The 19374-nt window shown below is 37.4% G+C and overlaps 1 protein-coding gene across 3 annotated transcripts in view; it reads left to right on the top strand.

The window, feature by feature from the left end:
* The window catches only part of SLC39A12 (solute carrier family 39 member 12), a 57357-nt gene extending 50335 nt beyond the window's left edge, over positions 1-7022 (top strand). For all 3 annotated transcript variants that reach the window (XM_037511494.1, XM_037511495.1, XM_037511497.1), the window contains one exon: positions 6888-7022. In XM_037511494.1, coding sequence (XP_037367391.1) covers positions 6888-7016 — 129 coding nt within the window. In that variant the 3' untranslated portion in view covers positions 7017-7022. The remainder of the gene's footprint in view (positions 1-6887) is intronic.
* The last annotated feature ends 12352 nt before the right edge of the window (positions 7023-19374 follow it).

A 19374-nucleotide genomic window follows, 5' to 3' on the forward strand; every position in this document is an offset into this window, starting at 1 on the left:
TGCTGCACCGTGTGGGTTAGCTCCCTGGCCAGGGTTTGAACTCATGCTGCAGTGGTTGGCAATAGCTTGATAGCACTGAGATTTTAACCCCATCATATTTCTTAAGAACAAGCATAATTCTTATTAAATGCAAACGTATACCTGATTCAGTGTGTGTAGGGATTTTCTAAAAAAAAACAAAGGTGCCATATATCGTTCTCCAGTGAACTTTATGAATAGAGAAGAAAAATCATTTCTCTTGAAAGTTAGTGATGCCCAAATTGCTTTCCTAAGAGAAAAAAGATTTGAAGTACAATTTTACCTTCCTGAGAGATATCACCACATGTGCTCAATAAGTGAATATTGAATTTATGTTTTTGAATTGTAAAGTTTTAATGATGAAAGACCTTTGAAAATTTTAGTGTATTTTAGAAACATTAGATACTGAGCTTTCTTTTTTTACTATGAACCATACTGAAGGTTAATGTCGAAATATCCAGCAATAGAATAGATCTTGAAGGACACCAATGAGAAACCTGTTTCAGATTACAGATGGAAGTGGATAGAGAAGGCTTTGTATGGCACAGGAGCCTGAAATGTAGATGTACAAGAAAGAGACAAAGTCTCAGGACCAGAGGATGTTTTATAGATTATCCTTCTTTGTGACAGGTTCTCCCTATTATATAATTGTACCGTGGTAATATGACATTATTATTCATCCACTTTCTTTCCCAATGTGTTCTAATATTCTCCATGAGTTTTCATTTAAAGAGTTTCAGCTTTACTAGGAATACATTATGGGAACTGACTCAAGTTGAAAACGTTTACTTAATATCATTTTCTAAAATGTTCAGAAATCCTAATTAGCAATTTCACATTATAATTACATATCAGGTAGCTTAATAGCATTTGTAAGTACCATGATCTGCAGACAGGTCATAGTCAATATGTAGATTTGACACATTTCAAAGAATTTCTTACCTGTGACTGATTCAAAATTGAAAAAAGAACTTAATGGAATGAATATTAAAGAGGTGAGTTTTAGGTAAATATTTTTTTCTAGAAAATCCTTGATTGTCTTGTCTTGGTATCCACTGATTTAAGATAGGGAGTTTGCAAAGCATAGATTTTTGGGGTGAAGGGGCAATATCCCAACACCCTCTGGGCTTTTCTGGGACTGGTCAAATAATCAAATTAACATCAGATAGATGAGTAGGAGGGAAAAAGCACATTTAATTACCTGTGCATGGAGTATCTACAAATATATATGGTTTCCAAATCAGTGAGAAAAAATGACGGTATATATAAATGAGATAAGGAATGGGATGAAGAACTAACTGGAGCTTCAAGGAGAGAAAGTGGAATTCGCAAGATGAGGAAGGGGGTGATTCACATGACAAAGAGGAGATGCTCTATAATTAGATGTTTACTCTGTAATTTAGATGTTTTTCAGATAGGAGTTATTTTTTGGTACTTACCATAATTCTGGGTAAGACCCCCAATTTTATTAGCCACTTAAGGGAGTAATAAATATATCCCATGAGACTTTAGGGCCTTGTTTGGCCTCAACTTGAAATTATCTGCATACCAACATGGCACGTCTTCTGGAAGCCTGTTCTGAATATCTTTGTAGGGCCTATTCTAAAGAGATATAAAAGGAAGTTACCTTTCTACTTCAAGTTTTCTATATTTTTGGCAGAAATCTAATGAACGTTTCCATTAGCTCTATCTCTAGGCTATTTTGCTATCATTTCTTCTCTTTATTCTGACCTTTCACTTCAAAGTTAATGTACTATATCCATCATTTCACCCCCCTCTGGTCTTAGGGGATAATTCAAGATCTGTAAAATTGTTCCAGAACACAATTTAATTGCCCTAGAGGAAAAGGGGACTTCTTTGCCTTGAAAACCAGTGTAAAATGGTAGCACTTAGACTCTTGTCGGTAATTCTGAAAACAGAAAAAAACAAACATATATGCTTGAAAATCAGTTTATACATACCTTTATTTTCTGTCAAAACTTGCTGAATAAAATAATAAAACTAAATGGGTAGGTTCAGAACAAATGAAATGCTGCAATCAGATATGCTTTAAGTTTTGGCATTTTATATTTGTATCTTTTGGAAAGACTTTCTGTAAGACTCTTTGGTATTTTGCTATGTACCCAGGAGATATTATGGTTCATACGTTCATCCATAATCATCAGAAAGAGAGTCGCGTATTGTTTCAAAAGCAAGCTTAGCTGGGTTTTCTTACCAAACCCACCCACTTATGTGTCGATATGGAAAATTTATCTAGGCCACCCAAACTAATATAAAAACCTCTACATCAGCATGAGAATCTTCTTGAACCTTTTGAAACATTGGTTTTCATGTGAAGGGTAGCAGAACTTGTCACCCCAAAATATTCCTCTTTGGCATAAAGAATTATTTTGAGCTTGTTATTTTTAAGAAGGAGCAGACATAGGGAAAATAAGGGACATTTACATGTACAAGGGAAAAATCTCTATTTGTAAATGTTTCTCCCTTACTGTAGCAAGAGTTATTCAGTTTTCCTGAGTTTCTTCCATATGTATAAAAGCTGTATGTGTTAGTTAAATCTTATTTTTCTCCTGTTAATTTATCTTTTATCACAGGAAGTGTCTCAGTCAAGAACTTAGAACAGTAAAGGGAAAATTATTTTTCTCTCCTACAACTGTTTGTCTGTTTCTAGAGGCTTACAAAGTTAAGTCTGTTTTTATACTTTTTTAGTGCATATTTCTGCCTTAAAAACAACCAATACCATGATATATTTCATGACAAGGATAGCATGATATCTGTATATTGAATTATTTTTTTCATCACATGCAGTGACTATTTTCTGTTGGTTATTTTTCTGTTTAGCATTTCACATTTTTTCCTACTTAAGTAGAAATGTGCTGGCTATAATAGACAGGGATGAATTTCAGACAGAGAGTTGGTATTTATAGGACTGTGTATGTCCTCTACTATAGTGAGATAACCTGACTTTTTGTTCTTTCTGACATCACATTCATGTGACACTGGGTAAGTCATTATGGATCTTTTTTTAAAAAAGATTTATTTATGCATATGAAAGCTGAGGTACAGGCCAGAGATGTGGGGTTGAGAGGATTTATCAGAGGCAGAGTGGGGGACAGAACTGGCAGATTGAAATACACTGCTGAGGGGAGCAGCGGGCGAGTCAGGAGAGGTCTGCTGCGTCGCACTTGCGCTGCAGAGACTGCAGGTAGCTTCATAGGTTGCGACTCAACCCCTTCCGCCACCAGGGAGGCCCCATTATGGATCTGCAGTCCATGTTTCCTCATAATTAAAGAGTCAATAATTTTATTTCTAAAATATAAATGTTTATATTTAAAATATTAAAAATAGAAAATATAGGAAAAAACATGATAAAATAGATCCCAATGAAAGTGAGTATTACATATGTCAATCTAAAAATTCAGGATATAATTAAAAATACAAAGGGTATTTATTTTTATTTAGGATCAAATAATTATAATTTAAGATACACAAATTTAGGTAGAAAAACCTAAAACTTTCCCTCTACCTGGAGGGACAATGTCAGGGCAATCTATGGGAACTAAAAAGGAAGATGTAATAAGTGTTTAAAGAAAAAAGTTGATAAGTGTTAACAGGCTTGAACTATTCTTGCCTTTCCATCATTAGTAGCTGAATTTCTAGAAAAGATGTAAAGGGAACGTAGTCTACTCTCAGGCTAAATGTATTGATACATAACCATCAGCTCTCAACTGTTTGCTTGATTAAAACAATTGCTTTTGGCCTACTTCAAACATCTTTGACCTAGTTCAAAAGAGACAAGTAATGTAACTTCTTTATAATGGCTCCCTGGCTGTTTTAACAATGGCTTCATGGATATCAACTTCTCTTATATCAGATCTTCACCCAAAGCATAATAAAAACCATGAGGGAAAGATGAGCTGATAGAAGGCACATCTAAATAGATGGCAAGTTATCATAGTCGCTTATTAAAAAAAAAAAAAAAAGGCAGCGTGACTGTTGCAAAACTCCCCAGAAGTCGCTATATTCCATGTGAACTGGTTGGTGGCTCCTAGAATTGTGAAATACTCATATTTTTTTGTGGACAATGACATGTACATATTCAGAACACAAAATTCTTGGTTTTCCCATTTGGAGTGCATTCGCAGGGCTTAAAAACTTTTAGAAACACATGTATCCAAGTCTATCCTGTATTAGGTACTATAAGCAAACAGCAATTCTGTAAGCATAGGTTAGAGAGAATTGTTTTTAAAAATTGTGTCATTTTTAGATTTAGTAAGAACAGAGACTGATTGAGATTTTTTGAAGAAATTGCCAAGACACTAGTTTTATCTCTGTGCTGTATCTAGAAATTTTTGGCTATCCTATCTACCTTAATCAATATCTAATTTTTAACAACCTAAGATCTTGGGTGGAAGTTTGAAGCAAAGAGGGAAAACATACATTTGAGTTTCCTCAAATGTGTGTTCATTAAGAGGTTGATGATCTAAAAATTCAGTTCAGGGCCTCCCCGGTGGCGCAGCGGTTGAGCGCTGGGTTGCGAAGCTGCCCGCGGCCCCTGTGGCGCCGGTTCAATCCCCGGCTGCTCCCCGGCCACCGGAGGAGGGTCCCACATGGTGTGCAGACCTCTCCTGCCGCCCGCTGCTCCCCTCAGCAGTGTACTTCGGTCCTTCTGCCTGCTCTGCTCCCCGCTCTGGCTCTGGTGAATTCTCTCACCCTCCCGCGCTTCTGACTGTACCCAGTGCTTGTATAAACAAACAAACAAACAAATAAATAAATAAAAATAAACATGCCTCTATTAAAAAAATAAATAAATAAATAAAAATTCAGTTCAAATTCTGTTATTGATCTGAGCCATTTCATGCTTATATCTTGTCTGAAGCATTTTTCAACATGATTATGATGGTATCTAAACGATCCACATTTTATGAGTATTTGCCAGGAAAATCTTTCTAGAAACGGCTTCTATTGTTTTATTAACAATGAGGAGTCAGGTATTAGAGACAGCAGAAGTGTATATTAAATATCTTGTTGGAGAAACAAGGAGGGGAAAGAAAGACACAATGTCTTATTCCAGTATTTAGAGTAAGTTTAATCAAAAGTTGAGCTTGTTTATGACCTGAGATGGTGTAATTTCATCTTACAGATATAGCCTGAGATGTAAATTTCTGAAACAGAAGGAAACTGGTTGCCTATGTTGTCTATCCTTGTACTAAATTACTAGAAATTACTTAAAAACTATTGAGAATCAGAGGTATTAGGAAAACCCAGTGCATGTGTTTTGTTAACCCCTCACAAGTGCCATTAATTATGAGTTCTTTGAGAACATTCTGTGGTTTTTCAAAATGACATTTTTTTTTAAAAACATGTGATGAATCATATAGGATTTCTCTAAAGTGGTGTGGTTAACCTTATGTTTACACATGACAGAAAAACATCAAAGGAGCACATGATTTGTCAAAGGCGCTCTATTCAGGATAAAAAGTCTAGATCCTACTGTGTCCTTAAGTTCACTGCCCCATGTTGTGATGTGAGATAATAGGTCACAGCAATGCTAATCCTTACCCCTTCAAATTTGTCACTTCTAAGCAGAAATAGCCATCTTAAGCATACACGAACAGAATATTCAGGATGTTCCTGTACAGGCATTAAAAAATAATTTTGTAGGGGCCTCCCTGGTGGCAGAATGGGTTAATACACAACCTATGAAGCTAACCGCAGCCTCTGCAGCACGAGTTCAATCCCTGGCCAGGGAGCTACACACATGGCACAGCAGACCTCTCTTGACTCACCTATTGCTCCCCTCAGCAGTGTATTTCAGTCAGTCTGCCTATTCTGTTCCCTGCTCTGTCTCTGGTGAATCCTCTCACCTCCTGTACCTCTGGCCTGTACCCCTATTCTTGTATGCATAAATAAATAAATCTTAAAAAAAATAATTTTGTCAACCTGTTTTCCATTGTCATAAATCTAAAACCTTTGCGTATTTTATATGCTTGACCTTCTCAACCAGAGGTGATTTTTACTCTCCAGGGACTATTTGACAAAGTCTGGAGATATTTTTGGTTTGTTAGGATTGGGGCCAAGAGGTACAATTGACATCTACTGGGTAGAAACAAGGGCTACTGCCAAACATCTTACACACAGGAAAGCCCCCACAATAAAGAAATATCCAGTCCAACAATTCCAAGGTTGAGCTGTTTCCAACCCATGTTGACCTGAGTCTGTCTTTCAACAGAAATGATTATGCCATGATCACAATATACTCACTGTGATCTCAGGGTGAGGGACTGGACATAATGCTAGAGAGAAACTCACTGAAGCACCTCACACAGATGTTTGAGAGAATATTTTCCTCTAAATGGTGATAAAGCATTTCACAGACATAAGATAGTTGCCACTTGTCTCTCTGAGAATAAAATATAGCCCTAGGAGATGATGCCTTTATTGTTCCAAAGGTCAGGAAGACCTTGGTCATCTCTTTGAAAAGAAATAAATATGTGCTGTGTAATAACCAGTGCATACAGCAAGTTTCATAAATCTAACAGAACAGTCAAAAGTAATACCTCTCATTTATTACCTAGTTCATATTTAAGCATTTTCTAAAAACAAAATGTAAATGGTTGAGTTGCTTTTGGTTGATAACTGTGTCATTTTTAAGACTTCTGGCAATAAATGATTCCTTCTAACCACAGTCAGATGGCTTAATTTATCTCCCATTTAAAGATTTTGGTAAGAGTAGGCATGAAGCATCTTGTTTGGGGAAGTTTAAAGGTTATTAAGTTTTGAATAACAGTCACTTGTGTTTTCCCACCAAACTTTTCCCAGCAGTGAATATATCTGGATCTTATTCTGCTTTTTTATTCTTTTTTTAGCTTCCTGAAATGACTCATGTTCAAACACAGCGACCCTGGTTGATGTTTCTCCTACAGAACTTTGGATTGGTCGTAGGTTGGATTTCTCTCTTACTCTTGGCTATATATGAGCAAAATATTACAATATAAATTGAGTCTCAGAACCCTTCAAAATGAATTTATGTGGCATTGTTTTGTTTGTTTTGTTTTACTCTGTAGTGATTTTCAAATTATTTTTTATCAGATGAAGCATGTATCTTTCAATTCCTTAACATTAATTTTATAATGTAATGGTGTCATTTTTGTAGTATATAAATGTCAGTTTGTCTTCAATTGAAATTTTCATTTTAAACTCCAACACCATAATGGAACTCATACCATTTTTAGTAATTAGTAAATTCTAAGTTGTTTCAAGTTAACTTTTAAAAAGATATTGTTTCCCTAATAAAGAATGTTTGTAGTATTTGAAGTGGTCAGATGCCTGCTGGGATAAAATCTGTTGCAATTTCTTTGATGTCAACATTATATTTTTTTCTGTGAAATTACAAACCATAAACAAACTAAATTACAAACAAATAATAAAGACTAATTTAAGGTGATGGTTTGTATTACCATGTATTTCCAAATGTCAGGTTCTAAATCGACACTCAGAAAACCAATATTCTTCAGCTGAAAGTATTACCCACTGGCTCATAAATGCTCATAAATAAGCAAACTTGGGGAGCCTGAAGAATTACATGTCAACATTTTTCTATATAATCACCCACTGAAATCTGTTCTATGCAAGGAAAACTGGAAACAAAAGATGAAGTTCAAAAATTTTAAAAATAACAAAGCTTGATTCAGGCAGTAGATGAATACATAAACATGCACAGATTTAACTGTATGTTTATGGGAATAAACAATGTAAGAGATATTTTATATTTTCTCTAAGGAAACGTAGAACCCTGAACATTATTTCAGTAGGTAAATTTACGAATGTACAAGCAGCATTACAGATAACCTGGAAATAGTATTAAAACAGAAAATAATCCTGGCTTTAGTCATTTTCTGGGAACATAGATGCCTAATATTTTTCATATTTTTAACAATATATCTTGATAAGGGTAAGAGCCCATTCACCTGCCAAAAATGACTCGTGGTGTTCAAATACGTCCATCTCTTCCTCAACAGTAGCTATGTTTTGCTATGTTCCACCCCACTGTAATTTTTTTCAACCACTTTGATTTGATAATGAGGTGGATTTTTTTTTTCCTTTGGTTGTCTTTAGAGCTTGATTTAAGGGGATGTCATGATATAGTAGTTCTCATACTTTGGCAAATGTTAGGGTCAACTGGAGGATTTATTAAAACAGACAAAGCTTCACCTGAGGGTTTCTAATTTTGTAGATCTGGGAAGGGGCCTTGATTTTGTTTTTTTAAAGATTTATTTATTTATACAAGAACCCGGGTACAGGCCAAACGCGTGGGAGGGTGAGAGGACCCACCAGAGACAGAGCAGGGAACAGAAGAGGCAGACTGATGAAGTACACAGCTGAGGGGAGCAGCGGGCGAGACAGGAGACGTCTGCTGCGCCAAGGGGCCTTGATTTTTAACAGCTTCCAGGTGATAGTGATGCAGGCGCTGTTGGGCAGGGCACTCCTCCTGTGAATGTGGTAGAAGTCAGGACACCAGATTCTAGAAACAGCAAGCAACAACAATGTTGCCTGTGGGTAAATGATTATCAGTCTTTTCTGCCCTCCTGCCATTAGTATTAATGATGAATCCCTGCGGTCCTGAATGCATGCGTGATGGTGGGCGCTTGGAATGAGGTGTGGGCATACGTAGGTGGGTACACTTGGGCTGAGACTGGGCCTATAAGGGCGGCGTCACGGGGAACAGAATGAGCAGAAGGAGAACAAGAAGAATGAAAGAGAAGCAGAAGACAGAGAATGAGACCACGAGAGAACACTGGGGAACCCAGATAGAGTAAAGATTCGCCCCTGCTTGCCGTGCACCTGGTAAAATGGCAATAAAAGTCTGAAAAGCCACTAAAGCCACTGAGGGCTCCAGGACCCATCTGCACAGAGCATAGAGATCCTGCTTTGTGCCCTTCCTGCTCCTACAATACCTAAGAGTGGTGTGATTTTGATTAAATTGATGAACATTCTACAAACTCATACTAGACATAAGTTCCAGGTTAAAATCTCCTCTCTCTGCCTCCTGCCTTTGAGTATAGGCTCAGTCCCAAGAGTTACTGGATGAAGAGTTCACAAGAAGTTATTTGTATTTGCCTGAAAGGTAAGCAGACCTGACTCGGAAAGCTTTGCTTTTGTTAGAAAAATAATTTGTAGTTGAACAAAAGGCCCTTGCTATTGATCAACCAGAATGGAGGTTTCATACAAAAAGCACCTGTCATGGTCTATCTGTATTTGGATTTCTTTGACCAAGTTCTGATTTTGAAATTGAGTCTTAAGTTTCCAGTTTTTTGGGAAAAAAAATTGTAATGGATATTTTTGTTTAGACTAGTTTGGGGCTGGCTAAATTAAAATTTTTATTGTGAGCTACTCCATAGTCTTCAAGTTAGAGTGAGTTTAACTTGATCCTATGGTGAGTCTTGATCCTATGGTGAGGCTTGAAGTTCTGTTTAGTAGACCTAAATTAAGGATTTGGAGGGACATCCTCAGTGAGTACTTTGCAAGCCTATCCTAAGTGTGTCCTGACTGTAAGCAGAGACTTGGCAAACAGAGGTCATCTTAAGACCAGTATGATGTATTGATGCCTGAGGCCACTGTTAGAGGTTCAGCTTTCTCCCCCACACTACCTTATAACTGGCTGTTTGCTACGCCCCTACAGGTGCTGTCACTTGGTAATCCTTAACAATCTAATAGGCTGACATGGACTTCCAGCTGCAAGCAATCTTAAAATCGCTAGAAATTCTCTTTTAAATATTGAGTGGTACTGATAAAAATATTATGACAACTATTTGCTTCCTAATATGGACACTCTAAATTTGGAATGGCTGAACATCATCAGCCTCTTAAGTTGCCTATGTTATGTGTTAATCATTGAGTTTTGGGTAAATGGTGTTTTCCTTGAAACCAAATTTCTCAATGTTAGAGTAGTTCTGTTTAGTAGGTCTAAATTCTGCTGTATTTCTACTCAGTGATTGATTTGTTTTTTAGTCACTGAACTAGAAATGCTCCTGAAGAAAAATTAGAGAGCAAATCATACAGAAATCTTATTTGAACATCTATCACCCACTGACAGAGTTGTCTTTAGGGAAAGGGGAATTGGCACCATGTCTTTGTGAGGCTGAGTGCAGAGCTTGGGAAGATGGTCCCACTGCTGTGTGCTGCCCAGGAACACAGTGTTACGTAAATATGTCTAAAATTATGACCAATAACCGTCTCCTACCATCCCTCCTACAATGCAGACTTTGGAGGTAAGACTGTGCTTTTCAGTAAGACACACTTCTTAGGATACTGCCCACTTAAACCTTCCTTTCTCTGGGCTTCTCTGGAGTCGCAGGGGGTTGAGCACTGTACTGTGAAGCTGTCCGCAGCCTTTGCAGCACAGGTTCGATCCTGGCCAGGCCAGGGAGATACCCACATGGCGTAGCGGACCTCTCCTGTCTCGCCCGCTGCTCCCCTCAGCAGTGTATTTCACTCAGTTTGCCTGTTCTGTTCCCCACTCTATCTCTGTAGAATGTAGAATCTTGATTCAAATTCCACTTATGCCACTTAGTAGCATTTTAACTTCTTTGAACAGCAGTTTCTTCTCTTATTAAAAAAAGAAAAAAGGCTAAAAACAGGCAACCCTAACTCATAAGGTCAATATGGGACATTTACTGTTCATGAAGCACAGTGTCTGGAAAATACTAATGACTCCATAGACATGAAATCATCTCTTCATTATCACTGGTATCCTCTCCTTTCATCATCATTTACCTTTCAGGGCTGTGCACTGAGTCCAGGAAATGTTTTTTTTTATTATTATTTCTTAATGGAGAATGGAGATCAAACCTTTTCATGTAACTGCTAATCTTCTACTAAGGCCACTAAACCAGGTCCCACCAATCTTTCAAAGTTGTCTTTAGTGTTTTTCCATCTTGACTCGCTTTGGGAACAGCGAAATAGACCCCTTCTGGCTGATTCCACTCTGCCAATGTGCCACATGTACTTCATCCACAAGTGATAGTGCAATTCGTATGAACCTCCCTCTTATTCTTTACTCCTCATACTTTGTGACTAGCATTGTGTTTCACTCCAATCACAATTCTAAGAATGTGAAGTTTGAATAAAGCAACCTGAGGAATCTGAGTTCATGGTGATTATCACAACTTAATTTCAACTCGGAGTAAAAATCATTTTAGCCAATTGCCCTTTAGCCAAATGTGCCTGCCCAGGAGTGAAAGTGACTAGGAAAAGTCCAGCCCCTCAAGGTGAAATAGGATTTCTCTTAGTGGAGGCTTGTCCTGTTCAAACGAGCACACACAACCTGCCCTGGACAGCAAGGGCCCTGTGGGCGCTAGTGCTCAGTCTCATCCTGGTGCTGCACATACAAACACTGGTGCCCTCATGCTTTTACTCTCCTAAGCACCTCATAAAGCCCAGTGGAAATTAAGGATGCTTCGGAAGCCAAGGACACTTTCCCAAGTCAAAAGTGATCACCCCCCACAAACCTCTCTGAAGGACTATGAGATATTATTTGCACATTCTGCCATTGAACTCACCACTACCAGCTTCCCGTTCTTCCCTGACCATTTCTCAGAGACAGATTCTCTATCATACGATGTTCCCATCTCTCTCACCCCCACTTCTTAAGTGGCTTTGCAAAGCCTCTTATTTCTAAGAAACCTTCTTTCACTGTTTAATAAAACCCTTTGCATCTCTAGTCATACTGACATCAAAAAGGATCTCTCTCTCTTTTTTGCCCAAAAAGAGAGGTGCTTTGTCTAGCTGTGACCTATTTGGGCTGCCTTTGATTGCCATCTGTACCCTTGGCTTCACTCAAAATTTTGGAAAGTATTTATGGTTTCTGGTTTCTGGATTAGATGCATTTCGTGATTTCAGCATTTCCCTTAAACATCAAGGTATGCAGAGTGCCCAGAGACTCAGCCAGTAGCATCACATCTTGCTGGTGCTAGAACCAACTTCAGGGATGTAATTCAACTCTGGTTTTATGAAGGTGATGGACAAGCAAACATTTTAAGGGTACGCACTATGTGTCAGATTCTATTAAAGGTGCTTTATGAGAGTTATTCACTTCTCTTAATAACCCTGAGAATGTAGGTCTAATTCTGTGTTCATCCCCCTTTTACAGATGAAGAAACTGAGACCAAATTAATGTTCCCAAAGTTACAGAGCTAAACAGTTTGGCTCCAGAATCTGTGACATTAATTCTCACATCATACTGCCTTTTCAAATAAGAAACTGAGATTCGAGAATCTAAATGATTGCCCCAATATACAGGTTACTATCATAGAGCTCAGCAAAAGTTTTGACGTTAACTCTTTCCTGTAAAGGAATTGACCTAGAACTTAATCCACACCTCTAATTTCTAATCCAGCAATTTTAACAATCCTCCTTGGTCCTGCCCAATTAAACCTGCTCTTCTCTAGTGTCTCAGTCTTTAGCAGTTGATTTTACTATTTCAGTTCATCTTCACTTCTTTACAAAGTGACCACCATAATAAATCTAATGTCCATCACCATACCTAGTTGTAATTCCTTTTCTGCTCTCAACAACTTTCAAATATACAAACAGTATGTTAATTATACTCACCATGTTGTTCATAACAGCCATAACTTATTTATTTTATAATTGGAAGTCTGTATATTTTGACCACCATCACCCATTTTGCTCACCCTCTCCCCTATGCCTTGTGCCTCCAGTAACCATCACTCTTTTCTATCTACAAATTCAGTTTTTTTTTAAGACTCCATGTATAAGTGAGGTCACATGTTATTTATCTTTTCTAACTTCCTTCTTTCACTTAGCATAATGCCCTTAGAGTCCATCCATCATGTCCCAAATAGCAAGGTTTCTTTTTTTATGACTGAATAATATTCTAGTGTGTGTGTGTATACATGTGTATATACTTTTGAGTGTATGTGTATATATAATTATATACAAATATATATTGTTCTTCATCCATTTATATATGTATAATTCTAATCCATTTTGAGTTGATTTCTATGTATGGTGTAAGAGAGACATTTGATTTCTTTAGTTATATGTTATATAGCCTCTTATTGGATTCACCCCTTTACTTTTATGTAATTACAATGCCCTTCTTTGCATTTCTTGGCAGTGTGTTTAAAGTCTATTTTAAAATTTAAAGTCTATTATAGTGATCATATAAATTAAAGCTATTACAGCTTTTAATTTTCATTTGCAAGGAGTATCCTTTTCCATTCTGTCACTTTCAGTCTATGTGTTCTTATAGCTGAAATGAGTCTCTTCTAAGCAGCATATCGGTGGGGTTTGTATTTTAATGCATTAAGCCATTCTATGGCTTTCAACTGAATAATATGTTTACATTTAAAGAATTTATCAGTAGGTATGCATTTATTGCCATTTTGGTCATTGTTTTCTGTTTTGTAATTCTTTATTCCTTTCGTCTTCTCTTGCTTTCATTCTTTGTGATTTCATGATTTTTTGTGGTTGTATGCTTAGATTTGTTTGTCTTTTGTGTATCTACTACATAAGGCTTACAAGAAACATCTTGTGTTGTAAAGACTGAAACTTTTATTATATCCAACTCAGGAAAAGAAGCATTTTCCCATGTATTTTTGGAGCTGTTTTGTGCTTGCCAACTATATCTGGGTGTTTTTTTTCTCAAATATACAGGTTACTATCATAGAGTTCAGCAAAAGTTTTGAAGTTAACTCTTTCCTGTCTATACTTCTAGTTCTTTCAGGGTAACAGCATATCCTTTATTTATGTTTGTTAACCTAGCCTACAGCCTAAAAAGTCTTAATTAGAAATTTATTAAAATGAATGGTCCAAAAAACAAATCAGGACATGTCACTCCCCTATTCAAAATGTTTTCTTTCTCCCTATTGCTTCTAGGAACATTTCTGAGATACTAAGCATGGAATAAAGACTCTCCATGATTTGTCATCTTACTAATTCTCCTATTGCATTTTCCATGCCTTCTTTCCTTGTGTTTTAAAATGCTCCAGTAAAACAGGCTGCTTATGTATTTTGTTTGCACTCTGATTGTTTCTCACTTCCATGTATTGGTGAGGTGATTTCCCACCTCTGGCATGTCTCAGATGTGACTTCCTCCGGTTCTTCTCTCATTCTCTTAGATCTCACCAAACTCAGTGGGATCATGTCAACTTGTATCCTCCCATTGCCATCTATGATGCACAGATGTTTTTGTAACATCCCACTGCTTAGCAGTCTTCTTTTTCCTTGAAGATAGATACTGCATTTTATTCATTTAGCTACTTCTAAATGATCTTTACCTGCCAGTAGAAGGTATTCAGTAACTATTTGATGAGTGATTGAGTAAATCAGTCAAAATACTTTGACAGTTGCCATTGAAATTTACTCAACCAATATGATTTTAAATTCTTTCAAACTCTTTTTGCAAACAAGTTGAAACAAAAAGATGCGCCTTGTTGCTTTGTCTTCATAAATAAGAAACATATCTAATTGGCCTAAATTAAAGTGAAAGGTAAAAACTTAGATCCTCCTGTATAGTATCATAGAATGTTACATCTGGAGAGAAACTTCAATAACTTCCAACTCAATTCCTTTATTTTACAAAGGTGGAACTTGAAACAACTGGAGACTGGTCTAATGTGGCTTTATCAGAAGTATGTTTGGGTAGGGGTTGGGAGTAAGTTTCTGGATGACAAGGCAACAAAGGAGAGAAAGCTATGGAAAAGGGTTTGGAGAAACTGACTTGGCTTAAGGGGAAAAAGGGAGGTGAGAGAGGGAAAATAAACTGTGCAGATACAGTGTTGGAAGGGGTGCCACAGTCTTCATCCTAATTCCAGAAGCCTTCCACCTGGCATCTAATTCTTAGACATAAGAGTCGGATGTAGTGGGCTTCCAAACTGTGACCAGGATGATGACTGAATCTCAGACTTAGACCAGTGCACCTGAAATGTAGCCCCACACCCAAGTCTGATTCACCAGAAGGTTTGGGAATTCAGGAAGTAGAAGTTGGGGAAACACTTGGCCAATGGGCAGCCATTGGGCAATGGCAGAACAGGGCCTATTACCCAGCTCTCTTGACTCCTCCTCTGTTCTTTCTGCTGCTTCTCTGTTTTCAGTCTGTCTTTTGTTAGAGTCTTATTTCTCAGATCTCAATTGTTTTTTTCTTCAGTAAGAAGTTTTCTTGCAAAAGTATGAACAATATCACTTATGCAACTTTATGATAACTGGGTGAGTGTGAGGTGTGGGGGAGTGCCCCATATATATATCATATCACCCCCATATCACTGCCAGGACTAGGACAACCATCTTCATTTGTCAGGCACTAATTGTACACCAGGGATTAAACCAGCACTGTGGGGACATCTACTGCGTGTTTTTGTATATTATCGTGATAACATAATTATAGTTTTTCTTACATGAGTTTCTGATGTTTACAGAATAGTCATAGCCCCATTTAGGGATCATTCAACAATTCTAATTAATTTTCTTCTTCATAAAATCCACTTACTGATAAGGAAATTCATTTATTAGTTCTGCTATAAACTGAAGAACTGAAAAAAGCATATTTATGTCTGAATCTTGCTGTCTTAGCATCAGAAAATTCCTTAACCTCTCTGAACTCTAGTTTCCATGTGGATATAACTCCATATGGATATAACAATCTCTGCCTTGCAAGACTGATATGATATATGTGTAAACAACCTAACCTAGTTTCTGATATGTAATAAATAATCCATAATCATTATATTGTTGCTTCTGCTAATAATATTAACAGCCCCTTTATAAGAAAATGAGGGAAATTTTAAATTGAGTCACCCAGTAACAATAATAATGATATTAGCAACATTCACCTAACACTATGTTGGTCACTGTTTATAAATATTTATTATCTCATTTAATCATTATAACAGCCTTTACTTCCTACTCTTGAATGTTAGATTGAGAATCAATGAGTAAACATTTGTAAGTAGAATGATTTTCTGGCTTGTAGTAGGGGCTATATGAGTTGACTAAAGATAGATAAATAAGTACCTTTGTTTCTCCTACTTATCAGATGGGGAAACAGTGATCCAATTACATGGTCAAAATCACATGACTAAAAAGTGGTATGGGTGGGATCCAAACCCTGGCTGGTAAGTTCCAGGGTCCCTCATGTTTCAGTGCCACACCAGAATGTCTGCTATTTCCTACAGAGTGGAAGTTGACACCCCATGATAGAAATGAGGAATGCGCTTCACCTTGTGAGTTGTCCTGCTTGCTCCCTTGATGGCTGCCTAACCCTAACATCCAGTTCTTTCTCTCTCCATCTATGTAGGTGGTCCTTGTCTCTACAGAAAGCGATTCAATTCTACAGACTTTCCTCTTTCTGATCGCATACAGACCTTGAAAAGTCACCATTCTCAAGGGACTTAGAGTTCAAAGTAGCCCATTTCCATCCACAGTTTGTTGCAGATCAACCCAGATCAGAAATATTCTTGCATTTTTCCCCCTTCTGTGAGTACTTCCAGAATATACCTAATTCCCCTTTTGCACAAATCTGTATATCATTTGCCTAGAGTCCCAGGAAACATGTTCTTGAAACTCTGCATTTGTGTTACATAATTATACTGGAGAAGAATGAGGACATATGTTACCTTTTAGCTGCTATGTCCAGATAGCCGGGAGTGATGGAATTTATGCACATCATTAGGGCATCATTTACCTTTTCTTCTGAATAACCCATATTGCACGTGTTTGCACGGGAAGGCTTATTTGTATTTGAGTCTGTTATTTTAATCCATAAGATAAGAAAATCACTATCATTTGAATCCACAGCTTGTGAAGTCTGTTTTGCTTTTCAAGTACGATAAGTTCTTAAACACAAGTGAGATGAAAAACATATTGTATATCCCTCGGGGACTATTTAAAATGTAAAATATAAATATTTCTCCTTTGAATGTACTTAACTTAGCAAGCCTGTATCTGGTTTGTGTCCTTTCAGTCATCACACTGACATTGTGTTTGCTATTCCTTCATTTAGCTGAGTCGCAATGAGCTGAAGAAGCAAAAATCAGCACTTCAGCCTTTTCTGCCGAGCAGAGCCCACAAAGGTTGCCAAGACTCCCTTGATCACATAATGCCTTTTAGATAAGGTTAACTCTATAGTAAGCCCAGCCTCGTGTTCAGTGTTTTATGGTGACAGATAGGTTGGCTTAGGGTCACCCTTTGCAATGAATCCATTACGAGGAAATGCTAACAGCAAAGTCAACCATCTGTGGCCATGGGTCACACATCACTAGGGAGGTTGCACCTCAAATGCATGATCTTTGCATTGTTAGGGTCCCCACAAAGCTTTCCAATCTTTTCCACTCCTACCACTAATTGGGGGTGTCCTGAAGAATTTCTCAACATAGTAGAAAAACAGAGTAGCATCTTTCTTTTGGTATCTTCCTACTTCTCCACACTCATGTCCTGCCAAGTCAAACTGAAAGTCCCATCCTTGTATCATGGAGGTTTCAGAAATCTACTAGATCCCCTTCCTGCCCCATAGGTTAGCCCCAAGGCCATGTGGAGGGCAGGGGAACAGGGAGTGTAGGTAAAGTAAAGTTCTGCAGGGAAAGTGGTAGATCATGATGCTGTGGGTTCAAAAGGATGAGGTTTTCCTCTGTATTCTTCTTGCAGGTTCTCTTTTGTGATGAGAAAGAAATAAAACAATGAAAGAAACTTCATTGGGTGAAGAAAAACTGTTTTTGTTAAGAGATGGATACTTAGATATCTCTCATACTAGTCAGGGAATCCTCTCCTCAAAATCTCATGAGAAAACTCCACTTTAAAAAAGACGATTTTCTGATAGTCTTTTAAGTGTGATGACAGACCACATTCCCAGTTTATGCAAGAAGAACACTTCTATTAATCATTTATGTAATTCTAGAAAAATAATTATACCAACTGGAATTTGCATAACGAAATAGATGCACACTTTGCTGCACAATTTATTAGTGAAAATGTTAGGGATATTCTTTGAGATATTTGTGTTTGTTTATATTAGCCATATATATAATTATTCTTCTTTATGAAAGTATATGTTATAAAAGAGAGGAAAAGAGAAAGAATTTTCTGATTAATGGAGGTGTTGAGACCTGGAGCACCTATGTATGATATGTCTAGTTAACACCTGAGATTTTAGGAACAGAGCTGGGGAATCATCTGGATGCAAGGGCAACATGCAGTTCTGTGCTCCTGGCTCCCATTTTGTTCTAAACTCCTTGAATTATACTGAGCAAATTGTCTCATACTTTTGGACTTATTTCCTCCTACCTCAATGAGTGTTCTGATAAGAATAGTGCCTAGTGTTCCAGTCACTGATCATGGAGACTGCTGGTTAATAAAATTTGTGGGGGAGAGTCAGAGTACAAGAAAGTCATAGCCAGAATTTTTTATCTCCTTTCCTGTATTCTCAGATCCCATGTCATTTGGATCAGCCAGAGAAAAGGTTCTATCCAGAATTTTCCCCATCTCCACTGTCTTAGTCTGTTTGGGCTAACATAGCAAAGTATCATAGACTGGATATCTTAATAACAGGAGTTTATTCCTGTTTTGGAAGTTGAAATTCCAACATCAGGTGACAGCACAGTTGGGTTCTGCAGAGGAGCCTCTTCTGGAGAGAAGAATGCCAGCTTCTTGCTATGTTTTTTCATGGCAGAAGGGATAAGGGGCCTCTAGTATCCCATTTATAAGGACATTAATCCTACTCATGAGGATTCCACTCATGTGTCCAATTACATCCCCAAATGCCCTAACTCCTAATACTGTCATTCACGCTGAGAGTTAGCATTTCTGCATATAAATTTGAGGATGGGAGGGGAGGAGAACTTAACCATTTAGTTTACGACAACAGTCATGCTATATATTGCAGGTCAGTCAACCTCAATTATAGCCTATATTTTTTCTATTCTGGAGTTTTATGAAAACTTTAAGATCTATGGCTCTCTGACATGCCGCCTCTTCCTCCATTTTTCTTTATACTTTCATTTAATAACAAAGCAGTTATGTGCATCAGAGACTAGAGACTTTATCAGGACATTAATTTGTTTTCCTGAGCTTTTTCTTATATCTTTGATTAGCTTTTCTGTGTTTTCTGTTTTCTTCCATTTTTTTGAATTTATCATGGCTATTTTGAAGTCTGTAGCTGATATGAAAAACACATCTTCCATGTCTTTGTGATTAGGTTCTGGAGATTTTTTTCTTCTCTCTTTAGTGTAGTATTCCCCTAAAAACTCAGGTTGCCATTTGTTCTGTTTTTCTGTCTCCCCATTATTTGCTTTCTAAAATTTAAGAGTGTAGAGCTACTTTAACAGCAGATGGTGCTGCTGT

The sequence above is a fragment of the Talpa occidentalis genome, unplaced genomic scaffold (genome assembly GCF_014898055.3).
Source record: "Talpa occidentalis isolate TD23 unplaced genomic scaffold, MPIMG_talOcc4v2.1 talOcc4.14, whole genome shotgun sequence".
NCBI lineage: Eukaryota > Metazoa > Chordata > Mammalia > Eulipotyphla > Talpidae > Talpa > Talpa occidentalis.